Source organism: Mycteria americana, chromosome 17, assembly GCF_035582795.1.
Source record: "Mycteria americana isolate JAX WOST 10 ecotype Jacksonville Zoo and Gardens chromosome 17, USCA_MyAme_1.0, whole genome shotgun sequence".
Classification (NCBI taxonomy): Eukaryota; Metazoa; Chordata; class Aves; order Ciconiiformes; family Ciconiidae; genus Mycteria; species Mycteria americana.
The window spans coordinates 3,599,773-3,623,969 of NC_134381.1; the positions used below are offsets into that span (position 1 = coordinate 3,599,773).

A 24,197-nucleotide genomic window follows, 5' to 3' on the forward strand; every position below is an offset into this window, starting at 1 on the left:
GGCAAAGGTGCTCTATAGCTTTTGGGATGTTACATGCTTCCTCTGCTTCTTCGTGGTCTGGGGCTCCTGCCCTTGCTAGGTTCTGATTTTCTGTCATCCCGTGTTGTGTACAGCCAGCTGACCTCAGCACTGCACTCCCAAATTTGCAAGTGAGTGGCAGGGATTTGTCCTAGGACTCCTTTGCCTTTTGGGGTTGAATTAATTCTCTGGGGCGTTAAGACCGGAGACCCAAATTTTGCAGCTTTCAGGCCCCCAGCCCTGAGCTTGGATCTTCTGACAGTTTTTACCAGCTGAGCATCTTGCACTGGGGATTTTACCCCTTTGATAAGTGGAAAAAAAAAAGGGAAAGAACAGATAGGACTTGGTCTTGCCTACTCAATGGGCAACTTGCTATATTTTACATGCTAACGTGAAGGGTCTGAATGCTCCAGTGAGGAGCTGCATCATGCCTTGCTGATGCCCTGAAACCATCAAAGTCCCCACACCGTTGCTTACTGCCTTTTTATTTGTTGCTGTTCAGCAGCTGCTCTGCCTGCTAGCAGGGGATTGCTGTCAGGAGTGTATTTCATTTCTGAATGTGGAACAGAGAGATTTTTCCCTCCAGCAAGAGCTAGTGAAAGGGAACTGCTGCTCTGTGGGATGCTCTGCTCTTCTCTGCATTAACCCCTTGACAGCCAGGCAGCCCTCTCTTCTCCTAGGCAGTAGGTTGGGGCATCAGCTCTGCCACCTCCCTGGCTGCTTCAGGACTGAAATGTTGGTGCTGTAGAAGTCCAGCAAGGGGTTATGCTTTGCAATAACAGCACCCAAATTTCCTGAAATCAGCATCATTTCATGGGCAGGGCTTGAATCTGAATTCCCACTCAGTAGAGGTCCTTGGCTGGGCTTGGGAAAGGTGTCATTTATTAAGAGGATCTCTAATAAGGAGGTGCTGCTGGCTGTTTTTTCATGGGCTTCTTGCCTGTGCAAGGCAATATGGTGTTGTGGTAGTGACAGTCTAAGGACATCAGAGAACTAAGGCGGCCCCTCAGGGGTGTCCCTGTCCTGGTGTGGGTTGCATGTTCCCCCCAGGAGGACGTTCTCTCCCACCTGGTGATGTGTCCTGGACCAGCACAGTATTTTCCCACAGAGCATTATTTGCTCTCATGTTTTTAGTGATGCTGTGAAGGCTGTGTGCTGTGTTTTGACCCTGTAGTAAACATACAACCTCCAGGTGCATTCATACACAAGCATGGTATATGCTTTTCTTCTACAGTCTCAGTATTTTTCCTGTCCAACAGATCTTCATGCTTTTTTTCTGCATGCACCCATATTGACCTCAGTAGTGCTGTACAAGGTGGCAACACAATGACGATCCTTCATTCTCCATAGCTTAGGAAAGGCCACCAAGGTGGCTTTCAGCTGCTGTTTATCGCTGAAGTTTTTTTGTTATGTGCGTCTGCATGACATTATCTGACACCTCCATCTCTCCGACCTCTCTCGCCTTATCTCCCCTGGTTTTAATTGAAAATCAGTTTTAGTGCCAGTGACAAAGCTATGGATGCATAGCCCTGGAGACGGGGTTTTGTTTCTCTAGAAGCGGGATGTGATAGGCACGGCAGCGTCGTGGCTATTCCGTGTGTCACGGAGGGAGAGGCAGCTCCTGTGCAGCTCAGCGCTCCCTGCCCTGCCTGGGACAGGAGGGTACCACAGCAGTGCCCAGCTCTGCTGCTGCACCCATACTGCTGCAGGACCTGCCTTAGGGACCTGGTCCAGCTCCAGACTGAGTCTTGGGACTCCATCGGCTGCAGAAGTCCTTTTTGTGTGTCTGAAGCTTAAGAGACCTTTGAATCTGTGATCTGAAGAAGAGGGGTCAGAAAAAGACAACTCTCCTGATTGTCTCTCTCGCATCTTGAGTACATTATTGCTGTAGCATCTTTTTTATAGCACTCTGGGAAAAGCAGCATTGCTTGGTATTGCCAAGCCTAAACTTTCCCTTAGACAGCCCTTCTCCTACCTCGCCCCCACCCTGAAGCCCCTGTTTTCTTTCCCTCACTGATTACATGTTTTTCCTTGTCCCCACAGGCTTGCAGGTTGTCCTCAAGTCCATCATGAAGGCGATGGTGCCCTTGCTTCAGATCGGGCTGCTCCTCTTCTTCGCCATCGTGATGTTTGCCATCATCGGGCTGGAGTTTTACATGGGGAAGTTTCATAAAACCTGCTTCTCTAATGAGACAGGTGAGCTTTGAGCTTTGCTCCCCTCCCAGCGTATCGTCACGATGCTTCTAGTCTCCTTCATCTCATCGGGATGCTTTCTATCCTGCTCTTATGTTGCTTTTCCTTTTTCCTCTTCCACGTTCGCTGCATTCTCTCCCTCTTTACCCACCTACTCTAAGAGTTAACAGACTTTTGTGCTCACCCTACATGCACTGGGGCAGATTCTCCTCTCTCTGTTACACCACCACAGCACCCCTGATGCTAGTGGGTTGCTCTCAGCCTATGCAAGAGTGAGACAAAGGTGCTTAGGGCCTCCTCTCATGGGAGAAAACCAAATTCCTGTTGTTCCAGTTTGCTGAAGGGTGGGGGTTTTTTGTTATTTTTTTTCATTCATTGGTCTCTGTTTACATTTTCATTGGGTTTAGCTCTATGAACAGCTGCTGAATGTTGAATTTCCTTGCAAGGTTTCTGGGGCAAGTTGCATGGGTATGAGAAAACTTTGGTGTGAAATAGTAAGATTGGAAAGACTGGGAGCAACCAAAAAATAAAAAAAAAAAAAAAAAAAAGGACAATAGATGGAAAGCAAGGAGCCCCTTGATGGAGAAGGGATAAAAATGTCCTTCAAACAGAGAAGGGCAAGGGAAATTGGGCACTGCAGAGTAAATGATGTGTCTGCCTGTGAATGACTAATAAAGCCAGGAAGATGGAGGTGGAGAGGAGTAATGCCCAGAGACCCTCGGCTGGGACTGGCTGCCATGTCAAATCCAGCTGCTTGTCCATGGTTCGTTCAGAATTCATTCCAATTGAAAAAAAATAAAAAGCCAATTTTTTCCATGTAATTTTTTAATATTCCTTTATAGTAGTGCTAATATGTGTTGGTTATCTGGGCTATCCACGGATGAAAATATTGTTCTTGTCTCCAAAAGATTACAATTTAAGGTACAATTGACTGTCTTTAAAACACAGTCTTGTATTTTCAGTGATTATCACTAATAGGTCTTAATATTGATTTATTTGTATGCATTCAAATGGTAATAAAACAACATCCCTGCCAAATCTCTGGGCATCCTTCACAGCGCTTTCTAACAACAACATGGAAACAGTTTAATATATTCAGTTTACACAGAGCTTTGCAAAAGCAGGGTGAAATTGTTTTCTTGCTTATGTTCCTATGTAATGTTAGAAAAACATAACACAACTTGTGAAGGACAGTCAGGTATTGTGACTTGAGCGAAGCATGACGATTCCTGGAAGAAATGAATTTTTGGACTGGATTTGAAGGAGAGGAAAATCTTTTTGCGGGGTGTGTGTGTTCATGCCAAGCAGAACAGGTCTCAGCTCACTGCAAGGTCTCTGGGGCTACTGCAGCAATTACAGAGGAATAATAACCACGGTGACAATACAGGGGTGTCGGAAGCAGGAGTGTTCTTGGTGAGATGGCAGGGAGAAAGCAATTATGAGAAGGTTTGCATTTTCAGATCTGTTAAATTGCAAGCAAGGTGGGTGATTTTTTGCATCCTTCATTCGCAGGTAGCGGCTGCAGGCTGAGCTCTGAGGCTCTGTTGCTAATGGGCTGACTTTAGCCAGTCTTTAGCCAACTAAAGAGAAGAGTGATTTTTTTTTTTTCCCCCTCCCCCCAGAAACTAGTTAATGTAAAAGGGAAAAATAAAACCCAAGGCTGTTTGTGTTCTCTGCAGACAACTCTCTGACATCAGTGATGACTGAGAGATCTCTGTGCCAGGCTTGGGGACTGAGAACAGATTTTTGTCATGTGTAACGTCGTGTTTAAGTGACTCTTGCTTGCTGGGTGGCTCCCAGCTAGGAATTGGGAGTGCAGCCGAAAAACTGTTGTGTGTGTTGCATATCTCTGCATCGCAGCACCTGGCATCTCGGTGGGAGGACGCGGCGTGGCCGGGCTCACCTCCCCCCGAATCCGCTGGCCGGGCAGTGTGGGAAGGTGCCTGTGTTTACAGGCACTGGCCCCTGCTTTTCTCAAGGGCTAACGAGCTGGTTGTCAGATGAATTATGGGGATCGATTCCACCTGCTCGGCGGGAAATGACACGATGGTGTTTCTGGAAAGGCAGAGAGTGGTGAGGTTTCCTGGCGCTGTGGTCCCTTGTGAGCGGAGCAGCAGAGCATCCCGCAAAGCCATCAGCTGAGCTTTTTAAAACCTAAGTGCTCATCATCTCCAAAGATGTGCATTAACAAGCCCAGGCCTGATACCACGGGCTCCAAAGTCTGGTTTGAGTGTGGAAATGTGAACCTCATTAAAGAGATGCCTCTGTTGGAGGCTAGCAAATTGGAGGAGTAGGAGTTGCTCATGCATGTTTCTGTTCCATATCCCCAAAGTGAGCAAACTCCTGGGATTTTTCCTGGAATCAGGAGCCCCATGAGAGGTACCAGCTGTGGCTTCAGCACATCGTGGAGGGAACCAAGTAGAGGTGTCAACAGCAAATGTTGCTATAGCCCTGCTAATCCAGTAGCCCAGGGTAGGTCAGTAATAAACTGCAACGAAGAGGGATGGTGGGGACCTAAATATGGCAAAAGGGTTACTCAAGGCCTTTGCCACGCAGCCTGAGAGACTGTTCTGAGCTAGTGGAAACATTTCTCTATTTTAATGAAAAATGGGTAAAAATTAATGGCAGCGCATGTTCCAGTGGATGCCTGACTCCCTGCATCCTCCATGCTGTCCTGTTCTGCTGACACAGGATTATTTTTAAGCAGCCACCCTCCGCAGCTGACCCAGCTCAAGTGCCCTGAAGCTGCTCCTGGAGAGGAGGGCATCACATTTGTTTCCCATTTTACCTTGAGACTCCCTTTTTCTCTGTCTTCCCCAGCCATGGGAGTAGGGACCAGTTCTGGTCTCTTTTTTAAAAAGGAAAAAAAACCCCAACCCTTCGTAGTAGATGTGCATTACATTTTCAGAGCATTACCTGGCAACAAAAGGCCAACCAGAGATAAAACTGGATTGTCTTTTAAGACACACTCACAAATGGTCTGCAAGAGCCAGATTTGGTATTTTCTTTCTGCAGGCTTTCTCACTAAGCCCTTGTGAAAGCCTGTGGTGACCCATATGGGAGCTGGAGAGAGATGCCCTGCGTTAAGGTGTTGAGTCAACAGGAAAGTGCGTCACACGCACACACACACACGTATATCCTGGAGCCACAGTGACAATCTTGTTTTCCTCCTGCAGGCTTTGCTCTATGGAATGATTATTCCTAATTATTGTTAGTGCTGATCTTGTTTTCCCCCTGGTGAATTTGATTTTGTGCAGTTTGCTGCTCCATTACCATAACGTGTCACTTTTAAAACCCTTTAATATTTCCCGAATTGCATCTCTGTGTAAATAGGAGTATTACTTAGTATATTTACTTACTTTGAAAACCCAGCACTTTAGTTTTCCAAACTGCTCTGTGTTGGTGCTCGCAACGTCTCTGGAGGGCTGCAATGCTTCAGACTTCACAGCTGATTCTGGAAGACGATGGCCACCCTTCTGGCCATCCCTTGAGGTCCTTAACTATGACAGACTCATCCTCCTTTGCCTTCTCTGGGTCTGAAATGAAACTCAGCAGAGAAACTCCATCCCTGCTGCAGACAAGCTGACAGCTGGATGCTTTCCCTGCCATGTGTACCTACGCTCCACAGCATTGCCCTTTGGGGCAGAAATATGAAGCTTACAGAGGGGCTAGAGCTCTTAGTCCACCTCGCAGGCTGGTACTGCCTTGCGATGAAGCCAGGGACTCCTCATGCAGCTGTGGTCTAACATCTCTATCTGGACAATTTTGGGGCTATCCACAAGCACCTCTTGCTTAAGCCACTGGTGAAGAACCTGCCCTTTTGCTTTAATGTTATAGTGCCAATATTTAGGACTTAGCTGTGCTGTATGAGGGTGTATTGTTGGCTCACAGCATTTGAAGCGTGCACCATTCCCAAAGCCCTTGCTTTTACTGCACTGATTTTTTTGTAGCATTTCTCACACATGACATGGCTGAACACTGGGGCAAACTATAACTCCTAGGCACTTCAGGGATGGCTCTGCTCCACCCTGCCACTAAACTGTCTCTTATAACATGGCAGTATATAAATGATTACATGGGCATAGTATCTTTTACATGCCCATAGTGGCACAAGGAAGCCTGAAATGTAAATTGCATTCATGTGGTGGTGCAAGGAGGATGCAGCAGCACCAGCTGCTTGACTGGCTTCAGTTGGTAACTTTTCTCCCCACTGTTCTTCTCTGCAGGTGATGAGGTGGGAGATTTTCCTTGCGGAGAGGAACCTCCTGCCAGGCAGTGTGAGAGTGGGACCACCTGCAGGGAGTACTGGCAAGGGCCCAACTATGGCATCACCAACTTTGACAATATCCTCTTTGCTGTGCTCACCGTCTTCCAGTGCATCACCATGGAGGGATGGACTGACATCCTCTACAATGTGAGTCCGCTGATGGGGCTGTAGGACTCCTGGCGTGTTGTTATGCATTGTGTTAGTTTGGAAAGGGTCGTTCTGGAAAAAAAGTAATTTAGTTTGTGCATTTTTACCTTATTGTTTAGCACCTTACCCTGCTTTTTAGGAGGATTGTTCCTATGTTTTGGGGGTTGTTCTGCAGGTCCTGTAAGAGCCTTTGAACCTCTATCGTGAGCTGTGGTGGTTTGAGCCTGCATGTTGCTTACCTGCAACATGATGTCTTGTGTCAATGTGGTGTTGCCATGTGTAAGAATTAGTGTGTGTTGCTCCAAGATGCTGGCATGCTCTGCTGTAGGATGGGTGTGCGAGTAAGAGCATGTTCTCATGATGTCCCATAGAAAATCAGTTACCCAACTGCACAATATAGGGTAGTAAAACCAGTGACTCGTTAATATTTTGTACCTGTTTCCTCTCTTGACTAGGTCTAGCCTTCGTGATCAAACTTGTAATCTACATCAATGAACAGCGTCAGCTAGATGTTAGCACCGAGATCCAGTACTAGTTTGGGCAACTCCCATAGAATTTTACAAAGCCCTATGAGTCACCTTCACACCTGGCGTGACTCTGTTGGCTGTAGACCAGGCTGAATTTCCTCGCTAGGGTCTTTGCTGGCTGTGCCTCCTGCCAGCCAGGACCATGACTGTCACAGCCACTCAAGGCCAAAACCTCTTGGTCAGTTTTACTATTTCCAGTTTTACAAAGAGTAGGGCAACCTCACCCAATTAGCAACAACTGAATGACTCTGCTGTCTTTCAGGCAGTGTAATGCTCTTGTTTGTGTCTGGAATTTATACCTACCCTCTTGAGGTGTCCTGTCTTGAGAGGCAAGCACCTAACCCTTGCTAACAGGCTGGGAATAGAGCCTTCAGCTGGTTTCCAGCATCTGTATCATATTTCCTTGCGAAGTATGACAGCTCTTCTTTGGGAGCTGTAAGGGACCTGTGTATCTGCTGCAGACCTGTTCTCCCCAGCTTCGTGATTTGCTTAGATCTTCACGTGTTTCTACAGTGGGTGTAAAGTGCTATGGTTCGGGTTTGGAGGATGGTCCAGCTGTTTTGTACTTCCATTTTCTATGGTATTAAAGGACTTTATCAAGTATAGAGGCATGAAGGAGAGAGCGAGTGGTGACGATTAGCAGTGTATGGCTACACTGGCTGCTTCTTTCTGTTGACTGTAGAAGGAAGGACAATCTGACAGCTGTGCATAGATGATCTGAATTACCCCATGCTGTCCTAGCCAGAAGTGCCAATGTGGAAAAATAACTAAGGGAGGCATTAATAATGCCTCCAGACCATTTCACTGGCCAGTAGGACTACGACGTGTTTGGTCTGCTTCATTATAGACTCTAGACCCATGCTGGGCTCTTTCGCAGACCTTCCTGTGAGGGTTTCTGTAGCAACAGGAAAGTATTAATATCAACCACAGTAAATTGCAAGGTACAATTCTGCTGTGTTTGAAGCTAATATATCTGATTTATTACCTTCTCCATTCATTGTTCAGTTCCTCCATTTCTTCCCAGTCTCTGCCCACTTAGAGTGATCTCTGGAAGGGCCCATTTCCCCACTGCATGCCCTCCCCTCGCCCTGAAACTTCATCACACAACCAGTTTCTCCCTTTCTCATTCAGCATTCCCGCTCCTTCCTTCTAGTGCCAACTGTTGTAAGAAAAGCCCATTAGCATCCTGGCTGGAATTGATTAATCAATACGTGGTGTATTAGATCATCTTCTCCCAAACTGCCTTTTGTACCACATGCAAAAACCAGAGCTTACTATTGGGGTATTGATTTTGGGGATTGCTTTGAAAACTATTATAGTATCGTTCTAGATACCCATTAATCTAATTGGAAACAGACGTCTGGATGAGATGCAGTTGAGTATTTGTTGTATAATGTCCAGCCTCATCTGAGACTCCAGCTTAGGTTTTAATGCTTGCTGGGTTCATGTCCCTGACAGATATGAGGGTGTCTGGACGGTCTGCTTGTCGGGTGGAGGGCGAGTGGTGTGTGTCGTGCCACAGGACCACTCGGCAGACGGTGTTCATGTAACCAGTGCCAGCAGCCATCTCTGCCCCCTCTCCCTTGGCTCTGCCCTGCATGCTGCATCACCCCCTCCCTGTGCTGCTCTGCTTGCTGAGGAGCTGGCTGTGCTTTTGCAGGTTAGTAGCTGAGAAAAGATGTGGGTGGAGAAGATCCACTCTGTGCAGCCCTTAACTTTTTCACAGCTTCAGTCATCTGCTGTTTTCTGGCCGCTTGGCTTTTGTCTTGGTTTCTTCTGTGCCTACTCTAAGTTCATCAAATTTAAAAATGAAACAAAAGCCCAAACCATGCTGCAGCAATGACTGAAAACCCAGCATGGTGGTTGTTTGTGGATGCAGTTGTCAGACTGTGCAGAGGTAACAGCAATGCAACCAGTCCGTCCATCCAGCACCAGTCAGTTCAGCAACTGCACATTAATATGGCCTGAACCAGCTGGATGACTGCTGAACCCATGCTGGGTTGATATGGGAAGAAACTGGAAGATGTTGCCTCTTGCATCCAGAACTTGAACGGTGTGGTAAGCGAACATGTGTCAGGGTCCTTCTGCTTGGTTTATGGAGGAGAGGAAGTAAGCCAGCATATTTAGGCTCAGACAACAGGTGAGTGTCAGAGGTTATTACTTGTTCAGGGAGCTTTGATTCACCATTTGGGCTCTCCACTGCTGAGAATGTTTTTGGCCAGGAAAATTTTGCAATGGTGGAGCTAGTTTCCCTGCCAGCCCCAGCCTCTGGTCTCCTCAAGGAAACCAGCATTCCCCTGATGCAGGATACTCATCAGAGCTGAGCTGTGAACCTACTTTCAATGTTTTGCTTAATTAAGATTTGCAAAAGGCTGTGGGACCACAAGAGGCAAGATGCAGTCTAAGTAAATTGTGATTATGCATTAATAAGAAAAAAGGCTGGTGTTTTTTCTCCCACTACCTAACTAGAAAGTGGGGAAGGCTGCTGTTCCTCAGGCTTAGCAGAGCCCTTCCTTCACCCCTCCCTTTGTGTGCCCACATGTTGGGTTTGCTTGGGGTAGGTTTGTTGCCTTGCTTGTGCAAAGCCTCTCCCTTCCTGCTGTTAAAGCAGAGAGCCCCGCATGGGGTCCATTCTTAGGGCTGAAATCCCTTTGATGCCAGGCAGTCTAGGACGGAGACCCATTACGGGGAAGTTGAGGTTACAGACTGCTTCCTTAATGGGCCATTCATTTCCTTCTGGAAAATAGTGATTGATTGATTGCCCTGCATCCGTAGGGCTTTGTTATTGCTTCTCTTTTCCTGCTACTACATTTGTTGTGGGGTGTTCAGAAGAGTTCGTTTTCTTAGTTTGCAGTGGTGATGGCCAGGGTCTGTTGCAGGGTGAGACACGCTTTACCAGTTCAGCATTAATTTAACCAAGGGAGAGAGTTTGCTCTGTCCTGAAAGCAGCTTTGATACTGAAAAGTTGGTCTGTGGTGGCATCAGGCAAGCTGAAGAGTTTGGTGTAAAATGATGTTCAGGAAAGAGGGAGCTTGGGCTTGAGTTTGATGGTTTGGCTCAGGTCTTTCCAAACAGAGAAGTTTGTTGTGAAGGGTTATTCACTTGTTTCCAAAGGACTGAGATGACTTTATATGTGGTCCAGATGCAGCCTTCCTACAGATTTAGTGAAAAATAACATCAAAGGGTAGGCTTTGCAGTAAGTAATCTACCTTGCAAATATTCACTCTTTCTTCTGTGATAAATTGAGGAATTACGAGGGCGGGGAGAATGCAAGTTCACAAATCTCAGCCCAATTTTTCCTTGCTGATCAACTGTGTATACTTTCACAGAGTTTCATTTTAATTAGGGCCAATGAAAGCTTTCTAGCAAGACTTTATCTGGAAGGTGATTTATGCTTGAAGCAGAAAGACTGAATCATCAGTTGGGTGAAATGCTTTAAGAATAAGCTGGGGAAAACTCCTTCCTGAATCAGCAGCATCAGAACAATTGCTCCAAACAAGCACTTCTGCGAGTTGCAGATTTGTCAGCTGTGGCCTGTTTCTACTCAAAAAGTTCCAAGGAGCAACAGGTGATTTAGGAAAATTGCTGTGTCCTGAGGACAGGGAAGAACCTTTTTCTCCAGCAAGTGGAGTTCACTTACCTCCTGCTAATTCAAGGCTTCAATGTGATCTGGGAATGCTTTAAAATCGAGTAACTAAACTGTTTTCCTCCGTGTGGGAGGACTCGGTGTCACAGTCTGTTGTGAACAATTTTTCAGTCTAATCCAGCGCAGACAGATCAGAGATCCCTGAAGTACAGGCAGAGCATCTTCTGGACCGTGAGATTAGGGAAAAACCTACCTAGAGCACCAGCTCACTGTGGGCAGCACTGCTGCTCAAGTACAACATGCCCTAGAGTAACAAACCTAACTTCTTTTTCTGGAGCTGGGACTAGTTTAGTCCCAGGCTGGTCTAGCGACAGGAGTTGAGCCTCTCAGCAACGTGGACCAGCCCCTGCACCGGGCTGATGCAGCCATTCCGTGTCCTAGTTTGGTGGTGCTGACACAGGCTCTGCTCTGAGCGCTGTGGCTCAGGGCAGGCACCTTCTGCAGTAAGTAGTGTTCACCTGGAGCATCTCACTGGGGTTGGGGGTGATGCGAGACAGCAAGGGTTGCTGCCTCCACTTTGCTTGTGCCTGAGGGAGCCATTACTGAGGTAAGTGGTAAGTGGCGATCAGATTATCTCTTGGGACCATTATGTAAATTTATTCATTAGTTGCCACAAATTATTTTAATATGCTAAGTATTACCATGCTGCACTTGTTATCATGCTTTAAGCATAGCTGTCTGACAATAACCAGTGGCTGCTGGAGCTTGAGGATATTAGCATTGCTGAGGGAGGAGAGCATTTCTGGTGATGGCCTCCAAGTTCTTGGCAAACTAAGGTGCAGAGTCTGAGTAAAGAAAACTGAAGCTGAGTATTGGGGACAAATACAGAGATGGGAGGAAATAATGTAGGTGCTCAACAAGAGAAACTGTGGTGCCCTGGGATCTGAGTCCTGATCTTCCTCCAGACCTAGTTTTCAAATTAAACAATGGTATTTTAGATCATCTTGTTTACATGCTTAGTGTTTGTGAATGACAGTGGTTCATCTATTGCATATTGCTAATATAGGCTATTTGGAGGTGTAAAACTTTTCAAAGAGTCAATAGTATAACTGCTGTTTTCCTCTTCTATAGCAGTAATTCTCAGTTTTTCCCATCGTGAAACACTCTCCTGCCTTCGATCCTGATTGCCATGGGAAGCTCACCTTGTTTTGCAAAGTGAGAAAAACCTGAAAAGTCTTGTGCCTGCCCATGAATTCCCCAATTCTTTTACTGTGCTAAGTAGAAGCATTCATTACGAAGTCTGTAACCAGAGAAGAGCCTTCAGTGAGATAGCTAGGGTAGACCTAGCACTGTAGCTGTGGTTAGCTTGGAGCCCAATGCTTTCCATTGTATACTCAGTGGATTAGGAAGGTTTTTCAGCTCCTTGCTGTGGTCGTTACACAGTCAGCACTGTTTGAGCTAGCTGGTCTATACCCCTCCGTGAATTGTAGTCATGCCTTTGCAGTGGAGGTGCATGATGAGCTTCCAAGGTGCTGAGGAGCATGGTTTGTGGTCCCAGTTCTCCTACAGAAAATCACGGGTCAAACTTGATTCATCTGAAGTTGGCAGAAGTCTTGATGTTGACTTTCAAAGAGCTGGGTTTTCACCTTTTATCTTTTCTCTACAGGAGTTCAAAGCTACATGGTGGAATTTGCTTTGCAAAATAGGGACTTCTTGCAGGAAAGGAGAAATGTCAAAGTGTACACTCACTCTCTTTTGATCTTAATGGCAAGAGTTTTTCATGTTTCTTCTGTTTTTCTACTGACAAATATTAGTGTCCGGTGGGTATTTCAAGACTGTGGACTGGGCCTAACCTAATATGCTTGTAAGTAGGAATCAACAGTTCAAATAAAATGTAAGTCTATCCTAAATTGGATCCCAACTAGAATGTTACCCTCACTGAATCTAGAATAGCTTATGATTCACTTGGTATTTTTCATTCCCCTTTGTGTCTTTGAATTTCTTGATCCCTATAAAGATACAGAAATAGAAGGCTGGGATATAATTGTTGTTCCATTTCCAGCCCAAGCCAGAGATGGTTTTGCTGGTGGGGTGGTGAATGAGTTGGGGCTTGTAGGGGCAGAAGAGAATCTGTCTGACCCGGTTGTTTGGAGAGCTCGCATATGCCTTTCTGGGGGCATTTATCTACAAAGATCGAACCACTGACACTCGGTCTTCATCAGTCACAACTGTGAGTTGAGGAATCAAAGGTGATGTTCCTCAGGAGGAGTTTGGACGTGACTAGCACTGGCTGCCTGGACCATGAGATGGTTTCCTGTGCAAAACCCTCCAAGAAGGTAGAGGAAGGGTGCAGGTGAATGTGCAACAGAAAGCAGAAGGGATATAAATAACATAAAGCAGCATCCCCGCATCTCAGAGACTTGGATTAAGGTTCCTCTTGGCTTGCTGCCTGCTTGTGAGTTTCCTCCCGGGCTCAAGAGCTCCCACACTCTCAAGCACCTCTTAAACCTGCCAGTTAAGGCTTAAAGGTGACTTAAGTGGCTTTTTGCCGGCCCTTTGCTCATGATTGTGGTTTCCTGTGAGGTTATGCACTTGGCTTTCCTAACGTGTGACTGTCACGCCTACTTTGGTATAGCGGTAAATGCAATAGCAAAGCCTGTGGGAGTCTGTGAAGGTGGCTTTGAAATTGCTCTTCTCTCCTAATACACTTAATGTGCTGTTGTCTGCTGTCTGTTAGAAGTGACCTGAAGCCAGTCCACTAAAGCACAAATCCACAATTGCTAGATACTGAGATGGATGAGAATAAATGAGGTTTTGTTTGCAGTGATATTTGTGTGTCCTGGGGCTGGCAGCCTGCGGTGTTAGTGGCTGAGGAGGCTTATGATGGGTTCAGTCTCCTATGATTACTCTTTGTTCGTGTGTGTGTGCATCAGCTCTCCTTGTTCTGAATTAACATATTGACGAACAAAACTGTTTAGCCAGCAAAAGCGTAAGCAGACAGGAAAAGGGGGAAAAAAATTGCCTGAAGTGCTTTCCTTACATTATGTTAAGAAGAATAAGCACAAGGAAAGGTTTTGTTTTGCTACTCTGAATCACACAACACATTTCTGATATGGTTTCTTTCTTTTACACTGCATTCTCTGTCGTGTCCAAGGGGCAAGCTTTGCTCCAGTTGAATGTGGGGTGTCAAGACCCACAGGGCTGGAAGAAAGTAGTACCAGCAAAACAGACCACGGGACTGATGCCCCTCATGGCATTAACAGCTGCACAAGAGCAGCATGAAAACAAGGGTGCTCTGCTTTCACTTAGGCTTTCTGATATTGTGTTGCACAAGCTGAAATGCTCTCTGGGAACACAGCATATGGCCTCAAGATTTACCTGGGTCTTCAAAGAGGTGGACATAGCCCTGTTGGAGATCTAATAATACAGCACGCTGTGGGAAGAAAGGAGCAAACAGATGAAAAATATTAACAATGATAAAGCAAGCAATGCTTAGAGATGTGTAAAGAAATGTGCCACCACAGTCTTGCCCGTAGCAAAGAGCCTGTGCTGACTTCTCATCTTTTTAGAGCATCTCAGAGCCAAGGGCACACAGCATCTGCCTAACAGCTGGGTTACATATATAGTGTAAAATTTCCCATAGCCCTGTCTTGGGGAGAGATTACCCTTGGGACCTCATGCTCACCAGTGCTGAACTTTTCTTGTCACTGTGCGTTTGCTGTTGGAAATGCACTGAGTGCTGAGGGAGATGCCTGGGACCAGGCGCTGCGTTACGGAGCCAGCAGTGCACGTGTAACGTGCTGGTGTCGTGCACTCACGACGGAGATGGGAGCTGAGCTCCTGTGCTGTGCTAAGGTGCTGCATGGATGCAATTGTGCTCTCTTTCTCCCTGCAGTTTCATAAAGAAGAGAAAATCCCCTAATGTTGTTAGTGTTAAATTTCGTTCACTATTGAGTTAGGATGACTTCAATTTGCTAATAAGAATCAGCCATCTTATATGTGCACACAAAGCTGGTAGATAATTCCCAGTCTTTTGCTGCTGCTGTGGGGCTAATGTTGATTTCTTGTGTTTCAGTATCACCAATCACTTACAGGAAAGTTGGGCAGTGATGGCAGGATTAGGAGCAGGCAGTCAAGAGCCTGGCAGCAGCTTTGAGTGCAAGATCAGTGCCATAGTGAATAGCTGGGGAAGAAGAAGGGAAGAGCCCAGACTGTGGATCGGTGCTTTTGCAGAACCAGTACTGGAAGCCTGCAGAAGGCAGGGACCGACTTAGTGATGACCAAGCCCTTGCACGAAAAGTACAGAACAGATCACCAAACTATTAACTTGAGCACAAAACCACCAAGTTCTGGCTGGAGCCTCGCCATGTGTGAAACTCACCCCAACAGAGAGAGCCTGCATGTGGCCTGTGTGTTGCCCATGTCCCATTTATACCTCTTCTGAGGTCTTGAATGGGTTGATGCCAGCCGGTTATAGAGGTGTGGATTTCGCCCATGTTTCATGCTGGTTTTAAGCCTGCTCCATCCCATTATGTTGTTACAACATGTGTTTTGCTTGAGTGGCAGGGAGTTTTATTATTATGTAGAAAAAGGAGTCTTTTAGGTCAAAGTTCATTCATTTAGATGATTATTATCACTTATGTGTGACAATTGTCTAGTTCTCAGCATCTTTCCCAAATTTCAAAAATTCTTATACAAACAGAATCGCCTACCACCTGTGCCCTGCTGCCAGGCAGAAACCTAGTGACATAAAAATAATCAAAGTTCTCCGTGCCTCAAAACCCTCCCTAGAGCTCCATGCCCAAACTGTCCTGAGCATCTTGCTCTTGAGCAGAAGGTGGACCGGATTTCTCATCTCCCATTTCCCCAAAGAGAAGCCTTACACCAGGCTTTGCAGTAACATATTTGCTACTAATGAGACCTTGTCAGATATATACAATATAGCAGTATAATAAATTGGTGTGTTCATCGACAGACTTGTAGTTCAGCTGAAAAATCCCTTGGAGATCACTGAACAAGAAGCACAAGTTTCCCCTGCCTAGCTGAAGTGCTCTGCCGGCCCCTGTGAGAGAAAAGCACATGGTAAATGAAGGAATCTGTACAACTGATGAATACTGAGTGGAATGATGAGCTGTCAGTACCACGATCTCATACCAGTCTAAATTCTGCCTTGGCTGATATCCATTTATTCATGCTTTCCTCCTGGATTTTGGAGGGCCGTAGGGCCTGTTTGCCAAAGGGCCGAACTCCCAGATCTTTTAGGGATGCAGTGTTACTGCATGGCAGGCTTTGCATACTTCCTCATCTGGAAGATTTTGCAGAAATCCGAAGGTATTGTAATAGAAAATATGGAACACGTCTAAGGCTGAAATGGCTTTGAAATATTTAGATGCCAAGATGGGTGCGATGCATGTCTGTGACCATGCCTGGGTCTCAACCCGTCTGGAAACGCAGACTGTCTGACCCTGTGCCCACACGGACATTCTCTCTAAGGCTAAAAGGATTGGGCCATTTCAGCCCTGATTCAGCAAATTACCCTGTTCAGAAAAGCACTTGAGCAAATGTGCAAAGCTGAGCAAGCGTTTAAGTGCCTCACTGAATCTTCTGCATTTTATTTAATGTCCCAGTGAAGGTATATTCAAAATGACTGTGGCGTGGCCACCTCCAGGTTTAATAGGAGACATTTAAGATATACAGCAGGAGAGTGACATATATCATACAAAGGTAAAGAGTTCCTTCAACAGAGCAACTGCTCTCTGAAAAGAAATGAAAATCTCTCCAAACAACAGCTTAATCATCAGTGCTTGCCCAGAATTGAAAACTCCAGCTGAAGAAATTCACTTGCAGCTTGACAACGTTATAGCATCGAGGGTACAAGCAGCTCTCTTCCATGCCCAACAATTGCTTTCCTACACAGCATGAAAAAGGCAGCTGCATGCTTTCAGAAGTATGCCAGTCTGCTTATGCCATGACTGCTACATCTGTGGTTGGAGGGGAAGAGAATAACGGAACGCTTCTAAGAAAACCAAAAGTGAAGACTTTATTTGCTCTTGTAGTTCCCACGGCAACCCAAAATACCTGCGGCTAGGTTCCCCGACAGAAGAGGCTGGCTCTGGGTGGGCTCTGGGAGAAAGTCTTTGCTCTTTAATCTACAGACCATGTGCCCTGGGGTACAGGAGAGGAGCAAAGGCAGGCTGCTGTAATGGGTACAATACTGGTGTATTGGTGTGGCGTTGCGTCTGGGCGACTTGGTGGTGGGATGCTCAATGTGTGGGTGCAGGGCAGCTCAGGGCGTGCTGGCTTAGGGAACTCCACAGATGGGTGCTATCAGGGCTGTTTTCTGTGCTGTGTCAGCAGCAGAGAAGACAGGGAACTGTCTGCTGGTGCAGAGCTCATCTGTGGTCAATCTGTTGGCATATGTCATGAGGGTGCTACAACAAGGTGTAAGTTGAAGCTGCTCTTTGGCAGAAGGTGCCATGGTTCTCCTTTGCCTGGCTTCAGGGCCAGCACTGGTGACATTCAAGCCTCTTTCCTTCTTTTTATAGAATCATAGAATGGTTTGGATTGGAAGGAACCTTTAAAGATCATCTAGTCCAACCCTCTGCAATTAGCCCAGACATCTTCAACTAGATCAGGTTACTCAGATCCCCGTCCAACCTGATCTTGAATGTTTCCAGGGATGAGGCATCTACAATCTCTCTGGGAAACCTGTTGTTTTTCCTCCAACAGATAAAGTTCCCAGCACTATAGAGACTTCCAAATAGGAAATTTTTAATTCAGATTTTTTTTCCAGCAACATTTTCATATTCTTGTGTTCCTTGTGCCAAAATCCATCAAATACTTTGTGAATCCCTTGCAGAAGGAAAATTGCCCAGTAACTGTGGAAAGCAGGATAACTGCTCATGAAACAATAGAAACTCTAGATCAAGTCACCTTGCCTAGTGTCCAGACTGAGAAGTCATGCAAAAGTGAGAGAGTTTATCCGCATGGGTTTGTAGCCATGTAAGAGCTCAGGATACAGCCCAAGCAGCTGGAAAACTTGCATTGGCTGTTATGGTGGAAACACCAGTTGTCATTTAGCTGGATTAAAAATATTTCCTCATTTGTTTCTGACCGGAGAAGCAGGTAAATTTGGAGCAATTATCCTGTGCAGAGCTTGTAGTGCCATAGCAATGCTGGTACCAGCCATGGCAATGCTGGTACCAGCCATGAAGCTTGCTGGCCAGAGGTCAGCTCCTGGCAGGGCCAGGGAGTAATTATAGACCCGGACTGCAGCGTGGTGAAACCTTCCAGTAGCGGAGACCAGCGTTTGCACAGCTGCTCCACATGGCATGGGAGGAAGCCAAGAGAAAAAAGTGGATAGTTCCCATTTTTTTTACCAGATGTTTCCTAGACAGGGCAGGTGTAACTTGAAGCATTTGAAACTGTGTTTTAATAACAGTTAAATCACCTGCTTATCAACACAACCAAAAAAGCTGGGTGTATCTGCTTATTTTAGGGTTAGTTTGTTTATTAGTATGATCTGTGGCAAAACCTTTTGTTGTCTGGTAGCGTCCCTCCCAGTGAAGACTCTTGGAATATGGAGAAGAGCAGTTCTGGGCCAGTCTCATAATTTTCTGCAGACTTAATGAATTTACACTATAGTAAATATTTTACGCTTAAAATTTGGAATTTCACAGACAGTTTTCATTCAAATTTGGAACAATTTGGCAAGACTTGTGGTTAAGAAAAATCTTTTTTTTTTTCCTTTAGCAGACAGTCCTTTTCTATTTAAAATGTCTTAATAAAACCTTGTGAAACATCTTTAGATGGAGCTGAGAGGATCATGACGAACTGGTTTTTGTTTTATTTTGTCTGACACATGAAATTGGTAGTGATAAAATGGCTTTGGACTCCTGTCCTGAGAGGTAGGGTTTGCAGTGATAGAGGACTCTTGGACTTGGGGGCTTTGCCACGCTCTGAAGTTTGCGTGACTGAGCTCTCAGCTCCAGCTAGTTATGTGAGCGGTGGATGTATCTACAAGGATATTTTCTGCTTATAATTGTCTAGGAGAGAAGCTGTACCACTGGAGGTAGTCTCGGTAGAAGACGGAATGAGAAGGTGGCCTAATCTAAATAGATCAATACTCTGCACGGTCCCAATCCTCTGCTGAAGAACGCATGCATGCATGTAATAGCCTATTGTTATAATTTTAGACAATGGAATCAAGACTTTAATTCATTTAAACAGTTTTCTGCTATTGAAAATTTCTTGGGAAGCTTTTGCCTGCAATGTTTGGAGGTGAAAAATCAGTGCTTGAGATGTATAGGCTTTATTCTTTCAGGAAGAATCTAGATCTTCATTTAAGATTATGAGGAAGCCTGCACATTATTCTTAGGGCTGTCATTATCTACGATGATTTTGGGCATTGATCCACAATTTCCTATGTTCAGAGTCATAAAATGATTGAGTATTGGATTGTTTCAGTGTTCTGGGAATCGGTCCATGCGACTGGCTCTGTCTTGCTGAGCTAGGGGCTGCAGGCCACAGGAACTGCTGAGTGGGAGAAAAGGTTTATTCTGCACTTACTCACTAGACCAACAAAACCTATATTTTGGTCTGAATGCATCCTTATTCTTATATAAATACTGCATGTATCTCTGAGCAACCAAACTGAACAGAGTTCTAAATATGTGTGTCTCTGTGTGTATATAAGTGTGTGTGTTCCTCTCTCCTTACAACTTTAGGAGTACATTTGGGGACAGCTTTGGCTCTTCAGTGAAAGATAGCAGATACCTGAAGCCTTGCTGGTTGGCTTTGCAATATAAAAAGCCACATCAAGAGAGCACTGAATTTATTCTAAGTGTAACTTGTCTTACACATGAGTCTTCTCAAGCAATGAATGACATGTAAAGCACTCTTGCTTTCCAAGAATTTCAAACTCAAATGGGGTGCCTGTTTTTCTAGGAGCAACCCTTCCTCAAACTCTGAACAACCCAACCCCAACTGCCCCTGTGCTAACCTTGTGTGGGGACCTGGCAGTGCTTTCTCCCCCTTCACAGAAAACAGAACTCAGTTGCGTGCTCAGCAAAAAGAAACTTGGAGATAACTATGTGAGGCACCTGTGGTGCTGGTTTGAATCATGGGATATCTTGGAGCTTTGCTGGATGAATTGGCTGCCCCCTTACCATCTCAGTTTGAGTCATATTTAGGTGAAACTATTTGAATTACTTGGTCTTACTAGCTATTTGGCTTTTAGATTTAAGATGAATATTGAATTCAGGTAGGTTTGCTATTTGTTAGACATTGCTTTTGAGAGTGTTGAGATAAATGGGCCTGGCTTGGTGCAGATGCCCGCATGGCACTGCTGGGTAGCCTATGGGCTGAGTGCTGTGGTCACCAGCGAGGCAGTGCCTTGATCCACTGTCACAGCTGAAGACTATTAGCCAAACAAAAGGTCTTTGGGTGGCAAGTAGCCTATGGCTGCTGTTGGGTGCCTCTGGTTACAGCTTTGGTCTTTCTGGGCTCTGTTCATCATTATGCCATTAACTTGCCGTGTGACCTTGCAGAAGGTGCTCACATATGTAAAATGGGTGTTCCAGACAGCTTCTGTGCCATAACTGCCCGGTGGGGTTCACAGGGCAGCCGATTGCGTGTTTGCTGGGGTGATGCTTTCTCCTGAGTACCTCCACCGTAGGTCTGACCTTCCTTATCATGAACGTGCATTACTAGTTTCCAATAGGAATTGCCTAGACCAAGTTTACATTTATAATTAAAATCCACAGCTGTTTAAAAATAAAAGAAAGAGGAGGAGAGATTACAAAAAAAGATTTAAAAAGTAGGTAGAGTCCTTTGGCCAGCCTGTAATTTTTGACAGTGAAAGAGCTTTCACGGTGCCAGCCAGGCAGGCATGCTCATGAATAAAGCAGCTGAATGAGTCCACACTAGCTGGGGAAAGAATGAATTTTTTATCAAGAAATCCTGTTAACATATTTATGTATTGATTTATTGGTGCCATAAGCCTTCGGATCAAGGCATAAAACATCAGCGTTTTTGCTTTTTCAGTCTTCCCCAGCTCTGCAAGGCTGGAGAAGGGGAGAAACAAAGGGAAGGATTTGCTTCTATTTAAACTTGGCTGAATTAACATTATTACTGCATGCAACGACTATAGTTAAAATATGTTCATACACGGCTAGCACTATTGTAGCAAAATTAAAACGCTGCCAACTTCTAGGATTTTACTGAGAGTCTTCTGGTATTTGGGTTGATTTTATGCATTTGGATGCTTTCCTCTGAAAGCCCGGCTCCTGGATTTATGTGCTTGAGAGAATTATAGCTCCCTTCCTCTCTTATTTGGGACTTTCTAACTCTTGTCATTGGAAAAAAAAGCTAGAAAATTTGAATTCTAAAGTATCAAAAACCAAAGAGCTAATTATCTAGGTGTATTTTTCTTTTTTTAAACAATGATCTCCTCTGTTTGAGGCTTCCACCTGGATTTTCTGCCCCATAGAAAATGATGGGAGCTTTGCCCTCTTGTTTGATGTTGTGAAGATATCTCCTGAGCTGCCTTTCCCTCTCTGTTTTTACTGCCCACTGTGTAAAAGGGATTTCTCTTCCTGGAACAGAGGATGCACATTGTTCTGGTTTGTGGTGGGGGTAGATGCGCTTCACCCTTACGTTTAGAGTACCTGTATGTCCACCGCGGAAGCATAAGGCACATGTACCACACTTGTTGCCCGAGTGTCGTGTGTTTGATTTTCAAATGTGCTGTGGCTGTTGTTTTGGGACTTCTGGGTGTCAGGGCAGCCCCACAGGGTGTGAGGACGAGCAGGCAGAGAGGGATAGCTCTGGGACTGGATGGAAGCAACATGGCTGTGTCAGGGCAGAGGATAACTGGCCCTATGGAGAAGCAGCAATATCTGCATTATCACCTCTGCAGAGCACTGTCTCAGTCTGTAAAATAGCGGTTTTTCTGGCAGAACATCGGGCAGGACTCCCAGTGTTCCCCCAGAGGAGGGGAAAAAAGCACCTTTCCCAATTATTGTGACTGATGTGATATTAAAGCCAGTGATGGTAAGACAGTGGCTTCTGGGAATATAACATGATAAATGAATGCAAACTAAGTTATGCTTTCAGGGTGATTTTTCTGAAATCAAACTAACCCCTCCTGCCTTCTGCTCAGGTACGAGTTGCCACTGCACTGAATGCTGCTGCACTGTGGCTGCTGCCTTTTGCATTCCTCTGCCCTGGACAGGCTCTTATGCAGCTTCCACCAACACCACCAAAGGGATGCTTTATCTTTAGCACCCCAGGCTTGTTACAGATTCGTCTGGGCTCTTGGTCCAAGATAAGCTCTTATCCCCTTGGATAAGAGCTAATGCCAGGCCTGGTGTCTCACCCCTTATTGATACCTGCTGCTGCCAAGGCTTTTAGAGTCTGCGGTAGAGGCTGGCTGTGTGTGGTCTCAGGCCAGGGGTAGTTTGCTTTTTGTTTGCAGGATGTGAAATACTCTGGATTTGATTTTGATCCTGGTAGTGAACAGCTCTGTGTTCTGCTCCTCTAAACAGCAAGTGGCTGTGGGGCTGGATGCAAGTGACTTCCCTTTTGGGGGCAGAAGCATTATCTTTGTTTCAAAACATTGTTGATTTTAGTGTCGTAAGACTCAAAGGATTTTCAGGTATTTTTCATCTGATGCCCACTTGGGAACCAGAAGTTATGGATGGATCTGAGGAGTAACTGGGGGATTTGAACAAGGTGGATTGTTATTACAGCAGTGAAGTGGACTGACCTCCATCCTGAAGGTAAAAAGGAGGCGTGGAATAACTCAGAGACCTTCTGTGAAGAGAGAGGATCTTCTCAGAAACACTGATTTGATGTGTGGAGTGTAATGTGCCAGGAGTTTAAAGTGCCTCTTCCCAGAGAGTTCAGTTTGAGCAGGCATAAACCCAGGACTTGATTGCCTTTGGCCAAGGTTCGATGTGAAAAAGAGTGCAGAGGCCAGTGGGCTCTCTGAATACTTTTCTTACAACTGCTGGCCCTCAAGACAACAGGTACCCTATCCCAAAGGGCCCCCAGAAAACACATCCTCTGCCATTCCTGGTGTCCAAAACCCACTTGGGACCTACCATAAAGGCACAGGAGGCACAATTATAACATGCTCTAGGAGGAGATCAGGAGATCCTCCAATCCCAAGTTGTTAGTTGGACCTCTTATGGACCTTAGGGCTTCCTGAGATCCTGTCCATCCCATGGCCACACGTGGAAACCTCCAGCTAAGGAGTTTTCTTCAAAGCATGCATAAGCAGATAAAACCACAAGAAGCAGTGTTTAAGCCTGACTCCAAATTTCCCTGCAGTTTGCTGGGCTGGGGCTCTTCCATTTTAATTCACCCCTTCTACATACAAGGGCACCTGCCCTGAACGACCGGAAGCCACTGATCCCAGATGGAGGGATTCTCAAGAGGGGTATCTGAACCCCAATCCAACCCTGTCTTGCTGTACGTAGCACATGTGGGAGTATGATTTGGGCTGACCACTAATTTCATTAACCAACCCATTTTAGTTTTATCCTTCACACAGATGAGCACACCAGGCAAGTGCTCTTTCTTCTCCCTCCCGTGGGTGGTACAACCCCTGAGCATCAATAGGAAATGCACCTCTCTGCCAATTCAATTTTGCTCAGAAGGGTCAATCGCCAGCGCTCCCCCATCCCCGGCTGTCATGTCCCTGCAGAGCTGAACACCAGATGCTCTCTGCAAATGGACTGTAACATCTGAAAGTCAGTAACCAAAGTTATTGGACTCACTTTGTGCCAAGACTGTATTTAAACTAGAACTGGGGGAGGGGGGGAAGGATTTTTTGCAGATTCTGCTATTTTGTATAAGCCAGCACATTGGGTCAGGACTTGAGAGATGGGAATTCTCTTGCTGGTCTGCTGGGAAATGTAGCTCTCCTTTCACCCGCCTATGATCTAATTTCACCTTCTGTAAAGCTAGGGATAGCAAAAGAGACCTCCTCAGTGCAAGGCTTGGTGGTGTTTCTGGGTGAAAAAGGCTATATAAGACTTAAAAGATGAAAGCCTTTTAAAAAAAATTATTTGTGGGGGGTTTTTTTCTTCTTCTGTTTTCAGTTGATCCAAAGAGATGTAGGGAAAAAAAAGTAGGGGAAAAAAAAGAGAAAATGAATATTTTTGAAAAGTAATAAATTTTAATACCTTTTGGGTGACTGAATAAATGGAATAGAGAAAAAATATTTCACAGCTCTTCTGAATGAGATGTTAAGGTATGACTTTCTCAGGGAGGCGAGGAAGACGCAGTACTCCCCCTCAGCTCTTCCCAGTATGTCATTGATGAGACACTGAGGCCCCTTCTTTAACTCCTAGACCCCCAGACTTATTTCTGAAGGTTGCAATATTTTAAGAAGTTTATGCAAACCCCTCCAGTCCCCTTTTGTAGTCATCTTTGTTTAAAATAAAACCTAAAA

The 24,197-nt window shown here is 45.5% G+C and overlaps 1 protein-coding gene across 1 annotated transcript in view; it reads left to right on the plus strand.

The window, feature by feature from the left end:
• CACNA1B (calcium voltage-gated channel subunit alpha1 B) overlaps positions 1–24,197 on the plus strand; it is a 298,439-nt gene that overhangs the window by 104,996 nt on the left and 169,246 nt on the right. Inside the window, exons 5-6 of the mRNA XM_075519947.1 lie at positions 2,062–2,214; positions 6,438–6,625. Coding sequence (XP_075376062.1) covers positions 2,062–2,214; positions 6,438–6,625 — 341 coding nt within the window. The remainder of the gene's footprint in view (positions 1–2,061; positions 2,215–6,437; positions 6,626–24,197) is intronic.